Raw genomic sequence first — 11,357 nt, forward strand, 5'->3', positions numbered from 1 at the left:
GAGGTTACGGTTTCATAATGAAGATTATGACGCAATTACCACCGACCAAAAAATGATCTAATGAGGATGAGGATGATGGGGCTAAAGATCCCTAAGGTGGCTTTTTCTTCCCTTTTCACGGGAAAGCGACCTCTGAGCTCCGACTTGTTAAATCTGTGGAGAGAAAAAGAGAGTATAATGCTTGAAGCATTTCGTACAAGGCATCGAAGTGGAATGCCAAGATCGCTGCTCCCAGCCCCTATTTACGTTTGTAAATATTGAAGGGTTTGAGTCGGTGATTTTGTCGGTGAAGTTAATGGGCTTAAGCCCATAAGGCCCACTACACTGAGGTCCATTATCTATGGGCTTATATGAGAACATATATCCAACAATCTCCTCCTTATGTTCTACGTATAGCATGATCCATAGATAGATAGTGTGATGTTCAAACAAAATATTGAACTATCCACATCACATTGTCATAAAAAATCGGTAATCCAACTGAAAAAACACGAATACTTTTATGAACAATCAAGAGTTTCATATACAATAAACTCAACCCAAAAAGTAGTTTCATATATATATGAACCCCACTGCTCTAAGAAGAATTCATTCATGGGGTATGATTCTCATCAAGATCTAAAATAAAGTTTCACATATAAGTGAACTCTATACACATACAGAAAGAAGGCACTCAGTCTTTACAATTTTAGAAGATTTACTCATCAAGTAAGTCATCTTCATCAAAGTCAAAATCAAGATGCGCTCCTCCTTTTTCGCCAATTCCTGTGAATTACCAAAATGGATTTCATGAAAATGAATCCAAACAACAGTGTAAAGATGAAAGTATCTAGTTCTTCCTGAAAAAGAACTCAGTACAAATCCATAATTCACGAAAGTATCTAGTTCTACCTGAAGAAGAACTTAATACATTCCAAAAATGGTTGGAAAAATGTATTAGTCTCACTCTCACCATAACCATCATTATCAAGTTTCAATAAAGAACAAGACCAAAATAGCTTGTTTTGCAAAGAACCATTACACCATAATTGTCAAGTTTCAATAAAGAACAAGATCAAAAAACTGGTTTCTTTTGCAAACAACCATTTCATGTTTTCATAAAATGTTAAGTCATCTTATCCATATTTGAGTCAAGTTGAATCATCAAGTGTGGAATGTTCAACCCTTCCCAAACAGGCTAACCAAGTTTGAGTTAAATTGTATCATCAAATGTGGAATGGTACAACCTATCTCAAAAGTGGGTATATCATCAAGTGTGGAATAATATAAAACAACTTTAAACATAAAGAAAACATATTAAGTGCTTATCTAGGGCCATACAAGGAATATTTAAAAATTCAAATGAACATGGAGAATGTAGATTAAGTCCATAACCTGGATAATATAAGTTAAGTCTTTTCTATAAAGGCTTTAACTTAATTTTCCTCTATCATTACAAATTTTAATCCCATTTCCTTTACAATTTTGAATGTTCGATCTTTATTCAATCCTTTTGTGAGAGCATCGGCCATATTATCCTTCGATCTCACATCAATCAAAGAGATAATCCCGTGTTCAATGAGATAATTCAGCATGGCATGTTTCAGTCTAAGATGTCTCATCTTACCATTAAAGAGTGAGTTCTTCACAATCATAATTGTAGCTTGATTATCACAGAAGACACTTAAGGAATGAATCCTTAACCTAGTAAGTGGAATGTCCATAATCAGATTCTTTATCCACTCTGCTTCATCTGCAGCTAAAGCTAGAGCATATAGTTCTGATTCCATAGACGACAAGGCAATGCAAGTCTGTTTCTTTGACTTCCACGCAACAGCAGCTCCACCCAGGGTAAATACATAACCACTGGTAGACTTACTGTCTCTTAATTCTGAGCCCCATGATGCATCAAAATATCCTTCCAAAACAGGAGGATGGCCACCATAACAAAGAGCATAGTTTTGAGTACCCTTAAGGTATCTCATTAGCCTCATAAGGGCATCCCAATGCTCATGGCCAGGATTACTAGTAAAACGACTCAGCATGCCAACTGTAAAGGCTATGTTTGGCCTAGTGCAACTCATAGCATACATGAGACTACCAATCAGTCTAGAATAATCTAACTGATTCACACTGTCTCCTTCATTAGAGATCAGCTTCTTGGTATAATCAAATGGTGTCTCAATCGGTTTGCACTCACTGCATCCCCATATAGAAAGTAGTTTTTCAATATAATGGGCTTGGCTAAGGGAAATTCCTTGCCTCTCAAAACTTACTTTCATACCAAGAATGGTGTCAACAACACCCAGGTCTTTCATGTCGAATTCTTTACCCAAGGTTAGTTCCACGTCACTCACTACAGAGAGATCGGAACCAAGAATCAACATGTCATCTACATATAAGCAAATAATTGCGACCTTATTCGACACAGAACGATAATAAAGGCATTTATCTGAGTAATTTGACAGAAACCCAAAGCTCTTTACTACTTTGTCAAATTTTTGATGCCACAATTTAGGTGCTTGTTTAAGACCATATAAAGATTTGTTTAATTTACAAACTTTATTCTCAAAACTTTTCATGACAAACCCTTCAGGTTGATTCATGTAGATTTCAACAAATAAATATGACAATATCTTGACATATCGTCTATAAATGTGATCAAATACTTCCGACCACCTCTAGTAGTAAAACTTTTAAAGTCACAGAGGTCAGAATGTATCAACTCAAGAAGTTGTGTGCTCCTAGAAACTTGATGAAAAGGTTTTCTAGTGATCTTAGTTTGAGCACAAACCTCACACTTGTCAAAATTATTTGACATATATAGAGGTATACCATAAGTTTTAGCAAGTTAGGCCATTTTCTTATAGTTTACATGTCCCAGTCTGTTATGTAACAACTTAAGATCAATTAAAGATGAACGAACCTGACTAAGAGTCTCATTTGCTAAACTCAATCTATACATACCATCTATCAAGAAAGCACATCCAAAATAATAAGAGTTAACTGTTAAAGTTACTCTACCACCCACATGCCAGCATTGTCAAGCAAATCAATGGAAATCAAATTCTTTTGAATAGTAGGAACTACTTTAACAACTTTTAAAGTTAATATTTTACCTGAAGAAAGGGCCAGGTTCGCAGTACCAGTGTGAGTGACCTCTACATCTGCTCCACTAGCCACTGTAACAGTCTCCTTTACTTGGGTAATATCAGTGAGAAGTTTATTTGAGTTGCAAACATGACAAGTGGCACCTGTATCTAACCATCACTCAGAAGAAGTACTGGCCTTTCCTTTGTCCAACATGGCAACAAAACTTTTAGGCTCAGCCTTATCTACGATCATAGTAGCTTGCTTCTGTGGTGTGTCAGATTTAACCTTTTTAGGTTGTCTACAATCTGCAGCAAAGTGACCCCACTTCCCACAGTTGTGGCACTTGCCCTTCTTCTTCTTAAAGATAGGCTTTTTGGCCTCCAACTTAGGGGTATCACTTTTGGTTGACTTGGATGACTTAGGAAATTTCTTGGGATATATCACAGTGTTAGCAGCTGACTGCTGCTGTTTAACCATCTCCAAGTTATTCCTAGCTTTATTCTCATCTTCAATTCGAATGAATCGTTTGAGATCATTCAGTCCCACTTGCACTTTCTTTCTGTACATTTCTGTTTTGAAAGAGTACCATGCAGATGGTAACTTGTATATAATTGCACCCACCAGAAAAGCATCGGGTAAAGGAATGTTCTCATTTGCCAATTTAGATCTCAAAATTTCTAAATGAGATACTTGAGGAGTGATTTCCGGGTTCTCTTGGAACTTGAAATCCATGAATTTGTCTACAAGGTGAGTCTTGGACAATTCCTCCTCTTTCTTGAATTGAGTATCTAAATGATCCTAGATTTCTTTAGCAGTGCCAAATTTGTTGTAGGTTTCTGCAAGACGATCTGATAAACAATTTAATAAGAAGTCTTTGCAGAAATCCTTATCCCTTTTCCATTGAGATTCATCAACATCTTCTTCCGTATCAGCAAAGGTACTCAGAACAGTATAGAAAACATTCACATATTTTAAACCGAACTGAGTCTTTTGCTTCCAGGAATTGAACTCAGATCCTCCAAATGATTGAAGTTTGATCATCTCAAAGGGAATAGCAGTTTTTTCCATTTTATAATCACAAAAATTAATTGAAAAGAGTGCACCTGATTTGCGAATTGTGAAAACCCAAGGCAAGAACAGAATCGCGGACCAAATCCAAAAAACCCGAATTCGAGATATCCAAGATGTAACTCAATAGCAAGAGATAACCACCAAGGTATTACCCGAGGCGAGGACAAACCAGCCAAGGCGAATACCCAAACCCAATGATAATTAGGATTTACTGGGGGTGAACAGAGAACAAAGCAGCAGTCAAGGCAATAGGAGATTCGACCCAAATTAGTGCCTCCGAAGTTTCGGCCTCCACCGAAACAAAAGAATCCCCAAAATCACCAATAATTCAAAACGAAGATTGCTTTGATTTTTTGTGGAAGACAATCGAACCTGGTTGTTGTCTTTGCCAGAGGAGGAGGACGAGTGCCAAATTTTACAAAAACTAATGCAATTCGGCCCAAAAGAAACCCACACGAGCAAAAGGGGCAGACGACTCCTTTTCTTTGGATATGGCTGAACCTGCAACTGGTTTTATAAGCACTCAAAACCCACAAAGAATTTCAACAACTTTGAAGAAAGTTGCAAAAGATGGGTTCCAAGCACAAAGCAATCCGATGGATTCTTCTCCAACTACAACCCAGATCTTTTTTGAGAGAGAGTCAACTTGTCTCTGTTTTGTTCTCCACAGAACCTGAGTTGCAGAGACAGGCACAAGCGAGAAGAAACCCACGCCCAAAGCTTTCTCCTATTGTGGTACAAACCCATGCCCAAAAATCAGCTAGGGTTTAACGATCACTGCTTCAAGAATGTTAAATCTGTGGAGAGAAAAAGAGAGTAGAATGCTTGAAGCATTTCGTACAAGGCATCGAAGTGGAATGCCAAGATCGCTGCTCCCAGCCCCTATTTACGTTTGTAAATATTGAAGGGTTTGAGTCGGTGATTTTGTCGGTGAAGTTAATGGGCTTAAGCCCATAAGGCCCACTACACTTAGGGCCATTATCTATGGGCTTATATGAGAACATATATCCAACACGACTACGTACTTCTATTCTAGCGATTTTGGCATTGAGTGCTATGGAATATGGGATGTTGGAAAGTTGCCTTATTTCCCAAGCCACGGACATATGAGTTGTGTGGTTTGGAGAAAGCGAGTATTGGCTTTGTAGCCAAAATAGAAAGTGTTTTTTTTTTTTTTTTTTTTTTTTTGAAAAACTCTCCCACTCTCACATGTCTTTGCAAGAAGAGACGAATAGCTAGGGTTTGTAACTCTTGGAGATGGTTTTGGGTGCTCTTGGAGAGAGAAAACAAGGATCACAAAAGGGGCTTCTAACAAGGATCACAAAAGGGGCTTCTAAGGTTTTCTCTAAATGATTCTCTTTGTTCTCTAGTTTGAAAGAGAAGGAGAAGATTGGCGACGGATTTTCTCTTATGTGCACTACAAGAGAGAAAATCAAGAAGGGATTTCGTAAAAGGCTTACAAGGGAAGGGTTTGGGATTTGATCAAGTGTTAGATTGATTGAAGAACCTTTTGTAACCTTTACTTCTTGAATAGTGGAATATTTCTCTTGGATCGCTCGTAGACGTTGGCTTTGCCAAACCACGTACAAATTGTGTGTTCTATGTGGTTGTCATTGTGTGGTTTGTTATATCTTGCTTTAGATTGTGGATTTTGATCGGACCTTTGTCCGTCATATTTTCTACATAGGAAATGATTTGAGCACTACCATGATTTGATAATGATGCGCCAAGCATCTTAAAGCTAATATTTTAACTGCTGTCAGAAGAATATTACAGGTATCAAAAAGCTTTTACAAGCCTTTAAATACTGAACGACAAGATGCATCACGCATCTTTATCAGAGAATTTATATGATGGGTGGCCGTGAGAACACGTGAAGTCTAAAAAAAGTAGGTACGACCCACTTTTTTTGATGATCCAAACCGTTCTTCTGTTTGGGCACAACGTAAATAGGTTGTGCCCAAAAAATAATTTCCATAGGATGATCCTAACCCTCCGATCTGCAGAAGATTCCATAAATGATTTTTGGAAATCTCCATATTCAGATCAGTTCAGATCGGAGGGTTTAGGATCATCCTGTGGAAATGATTTTTGGGGCACAACCTATTTACGTTGTGCCCAAACAGATGAACGGTTCGGATCATAAAAAAATGTGGGTCGTACCTACTTTTTTAGACTTCGCGTGTTCTCACAGCCACCCATCATAGTGGGCCGTACCTACTTTTTTTAGACTTCACGTGTTCTCTCAACCAAAGAAGGTAGTTTGATGTGTGAGAGTCAACGTGCGTATAAAACTCGGAAGCCATAAGGAAGTTTATTGGTGGGATCCCCTTGTCAGATTGCACCACTGAATCGCCTAGATCTTTTGAGAAAGGTTTGAGTGTTAGCATGTCTGTCGGAATCCAAAAGATGGTGAACTATGCCTAAGCCGAGCAAATCTAGATAAAACTCTGGTGGAGGCCTGCAGTGATACTGAAGTGCAATGTTTGTCTGATAAGACCGAAAGACTAATTGAACTATCTAGTAGTTGGCTCTAATCAATCCATTTATGTTATGAAGAACTGGCGATATGGGTTGCACTGGAAGCCAAGTTACACTGCCCAATTGTACGTTAACCTAGAACACACAAAAGGTGTTGGTCATTTTTTATAGCAGGATGGTAGTCATGGAAATAGAAATTTGAAAATGAGTGTGTAACAACTCACCTACCAAATCAACTAGCCCCAAAAGTGGATGGCGGTGAAGCGTGCGACCCATACTCGGCCGCCACGACAATTGCCATGCCTTGTGAGTTGGAGGGTGTGTTGGTCACTGTAAAAATTTGAGGGTCTACCTGGGAGGGGTGTCCATTGGTGTGAATCTTAATGGTAGTGGTAAATATTCAAATGAGAACTTTGAAGGATGACACTTGCATATGGGTTAGTCGACTCTAAGAGATGAGGGAAGCCCGCCAGATAGGAATCGGTTAAAACTACTGAACAAAGATAAGACAGTTAATAGTGACTCTCTTAATTCAAGGCTGGGCCTCTAGCTCAATGGCCAAGGCTTTGTTCTTCAGCCTGGAGGTTGGAGGTTCAATCCCAGCTAATCTAAGAAAAACAAGGTAGTTTGAGTCATCAAGTTTAATGGAAACAAGGGTGGGAAGAGTGGCAATATAAGATTGGGAATCTTGGAAAATTGGTTAGAATCAAGAGGAGAGATTTTATCCATTGGTAATGGATGGGAAAGATAATAAAAAAAATAGAAAAGAGACGATTGGAAGAACACCTTGATGAGAGAAACATATATAGAAAGGGACAAATAAGAAGAGGTGACAATCAGGAACGAATAAGGAGACTACAATGAACAACTAACAAGAGATATTGAAGGGACAACAATGTTTCTACCGTGATCGACAAACTGAACTTTGAAAGGCTTCAATAGCAATCAACTAAAACCAGAATGCAGTGCACTTCAGAGATGATCAACAAATGGAACAGTGGTCACTATCATGCTTTGATACTATGATACGGTTTGAGTTTTTGGAATACTAAATTTGACCATTATGGGTTGCCGTCATTGTATTATACATGTGTATGGAGATTAAAGAAATACGTGTAGGGTATCTTGACAATGTCTGCATGCTATTTATATCTTTATTAGTATTAATATAAAAAAGGGAGTTCAATTCATAATTTGTGACCCCTTTTCGCTGTTCACAAGACCCTTCACTTTATTTGAATTATGCTTGCAACATCTTTGTATAATACCAGCAAAGAAGCATAAAATGCTATCGAACAAAGTAGGATACACAACTTTAAAATATAGGACTACTACATATAATTTATTCTCAATGAAGCGGTTATATGCCCATTTTCATCCTTTTCTAGTCATACAAATCACCAAATTGATGTACTTGCGTTTCCCATTTGATTGAAACTGAACAACATTTTGTTCATATTTTTGGAACAAATCATCTATTGTCGCCTCTCCAAAGTGACTAGCAAGCATGGATTCCGACACAGCTCTTACGGACTTTGAAACGTTTTGCGCACTTGCCGAGCTATTAAACGCAGATGTTTCCTCATTGGCATCTTCACTACCATCCCAATTAATATCAATTATTTCGAGGCGATCAAGACTAAAGGATCCTTCTGTCTCAATAATAGCCTCCAGTTCATGAATTGAAGGTGTATAATAGGGTAGATTAAATGAATCCACTTTCTCCTGTTCAATCACTCCCTAAATTGGACAAACTTGTTAGCAAAGCAAAGAAAATAATGATCTATAGAGTTTTCAATGAGAGAGAGATGAGGGGGGTTAAATAGTTACAATGTGAATTTGTTTATACCTGTAAGACCATGTCGTGGAGAGCTTGAGCCAACGGTTCCCAAGAGCAGTCTCTATTGTATGGATATGAGCTTCTCCTTCCATGAAGTGTTAGGACCATACGTCCTCCACCAATTAGTTCTTCCGAGCGTAACTTGAGAAAGAAGGAAAAGTCCCTTTGAAATTCCGCTAAGTAAGCTTTAAACACGCTTGAAGGGCTTGTCTTTGCCAAGTAAATATTACCCTTGTTTAATGTGATGCCCATTTCGTTTTGAAGCCCTTGAGGAACCTGGTGTGTTTTAATGCCTATGTTAGGGTATGCTTTAAAACATGAAATTCCTGCACATGATACATGCATGCTTGCCGCTTCCTTATATGGTCTTTGAATTTTGATCTTTAATGCCTATGTTAGGGTATGCTTTGAAACATGACATTCTTACACATGATACATGCATGCTTGCCGCCTTATATGATCATGAATTTTGAACAAATTTGAGTACATAAATTTATATTTTGCATGAGTTTCCATGTATGTTCGCACACACATACGCACAAGCACTAGTATTCTCACCATCAAATCCTGAGGTAAAATGGTGAGCCCCACTCCATAAAAAATCTAAGGTTTAAATTAGTGGACCCTACTTTTGAATGGGTTTAATTGGAGATGGTGGCCCCACTACATCAAAACATGTGGTATAAAATGGTGAGCCCCACCCTTGGTATGAGTAGGTATAAAATGGTGTGGGTCTCACCCCATCAAAATATAATGTGAGAAATGGTGGGCCCTGCAGTACTGTGCTTGAGGTGTAAAAAAATTCATGGAAAATAATATTCTATTGGAAAGATTCCAAAGTCCAGTAGGTTTGGGTGGAGATAGTGGGCCCGCCCATGTGTGTAAACTGGTGTGATCAACCATAATGCATGGGTTTGGGTGGAGATGGTAGGCGTCATCCCCAGGAAAACATGGTATAGAATAGTGGTTCCTAGCATATCAAAACATGAGGTGCCTATGCATGGGTTTAAATGATGGGCCTCACGCTATCAAAATATGTGGTCTAAAATGGTTGGCCCGAGCATGTTATGCATGAGGTGTAAAAGAATTACCTTACAAAAATCTCAGAAAATATTTTCCATGGAAAATATTTACCAATAAAATTATCCATGAAATTAGTCTTCCAATAAAACCAAATCGTCCAAAAATTAGTCTTTCTAAATACTGATTCCTCTCTCTAAAACCATGCCCCCGACTCTTAAAAGAAGCACTCCTAAAAAATTCGATGTTTGTTTCTAGGAATTGCTAGGGACCATCACAGAAGTCATTTCGTGGGTGCGCAATTGCATGAGAGAGCATCTACCTAAGATGAATTAAATGAATAGTGACAAAATCAGTTGAAAAGTGAGGCTATGTGGCTGCTATCTCATTCAAGAACACTGAAATGCCTTCTGCGATGGTCCCTAGCAAATCCCTTTGTTTCTAGTGGGCTGAACATATTTCCAAAGAAAAATTAAATGATCTTTGTAACTAAAAAAAAAAAATAAATTTAGAGGAATGATAGAATGAAGGGCGCCCTTGCAAAAATAAGCTCCAAGGACGCCACTATTGGTTGCTTTATGCAAAGTCAACACGGTTTCAATGTTTCTAGGAGCATTTCCACTTTTTTAGGTGCATTCCACCTTTTTCCGAGCTGCACTTTGCATAAAGCAACCAATAGGGGCACCTTGGAGCTGATTTTCGCAAGAGAGCTCTACATTCTATCATTCCTCTTTTCTTGAAATATTTCAAAAAATGCCCATGAGAAAAACAATAACGTGGTACAGAAAATTTGCATTGATTAAAATATGCAATAATTTTTAAGGGGATTTGCCAGGTCCATCGCAAAAGGCATTTCGCAGCTGGTCTGTCACATGCCAGACCAGCCACCTCATGAATGGAGACAACAGCACGAGGTGGCTGGTCTGACATGCGACTGTGAGCAGCCGCGAAATGCCTTTTGCGATGGACGCTCGCAATTCCCATTTTTAAAATATTTTTTAGTTCATAAAGTTTAAAAACAGGGCATCCAAAATTTAATTTTTTCCATGATTCTTTCAGTTTATTCGGAGAATTTTATTTCTATATATGCATAATACAATATATTTGTCGACATAAATTTGTTAGTAGGAAACTTTCAATCTAACATCTTTGAGGCCCTATATATGACCTATTTATGGACTGCTCCTACCATGAAGATCACTGACCTGCGAGAGCCAATGGAGACTATAAGAAGAATGAACAAAATGTAGGCTTTTGCTTGGGAAAAGCCTCCCATAAAAGGAACCAGCCACTCCTGCAACAAAACACTGCGCCAAATCGGCCCCTTTCTTTTCATTAAGTTTCTCATAGAAACTTGGTAGCAGATATCGGAAAATGGTGTTAAAATCGTTCCCTGGAAGGTCATTCAAGAACATTTGGAACTCAGGCAACGGATGGTTCAGCTGGTGGCATTTCATCACAACAGCATCTATTATATTAGACAGCACTAAGAAGGTGTTGGGTCCTGAAGAACAACCCAAGTCTGCTATGGTTATCTTCTTAGGGAAAGAGACGCAGTAAAGACTTGATATGGCTTCTTCTATTATGGGCCTCACTTTGGTTATTGTTGTTCTCTATACAAAATGAAAAAAAAAAATGTCATAATCAAATCATGTAGAAGACCATTAGAAGAGAGAGAGAGAGAGACCTGTAGTGATGAATTATTAGCATAGCTGGTATCTCCCACTCCACCATTCATGTGAAGAACTTGTTGGACTTCCATGGCGGGCCTGCTTCAACTAGACGAGATACCTTATGTTTTAATATGTTGTGAACTTCCGTCTCACCTTTTCTCACTTTTATGCATCTTGACATGTCAGTATACTTTGTCATT

At 38.3% G+C, this 11,357-nt stretch overlaps 1 protein-coding gene across 1 annotated transcript; it reads right to left on the reverse strand.

Annotated features, from left to right (window-relative positions):
* Positions 1-7,795: 7,795 nt before the first annotated feature.
* Positions 7,796-11,357, reverse strand: LOC143846228 (putative jasmonic acid carboxyl methyltransferase 1). The gene is made up of 4 exons (XM_077354654.1): positions 11,172-11,357; positions 10,690-11,097; positions 8,474-8,740; positions 7,796-8,364 (listed from the first exon to the last, which is right to left on the reverse strand). The coding sequence occupies exons 1-4, from the start codon at positions 11,244-11,246 to the stop codon at positions 7,999-8,001; spliced, it is 1,116 nt and encodes a 371-aa protein (XP_077210769.1). The 5' UTR covers positions 11,247-11,357; the 3' UTR covers positions 7,796-7,998.

The sequence above is a fragment of the Tasmannia lanceolata genome, unplaced genomic scaffold (assembly GCF_043159265.1).
Source record: "Tasmannia lanceolata isolate RefF3 unplaced genomic scaffold, GAP_Taslan_0.1 ptg000015l, whole genome shotgun sequence".
NCBI classification, from domain to species: Eukaryota; Viridiplantae; Streptophyta; class Magnoliopsida; order Canellales; family Winteraceae; genus Tasmannia; species Tasmannia lanceolata.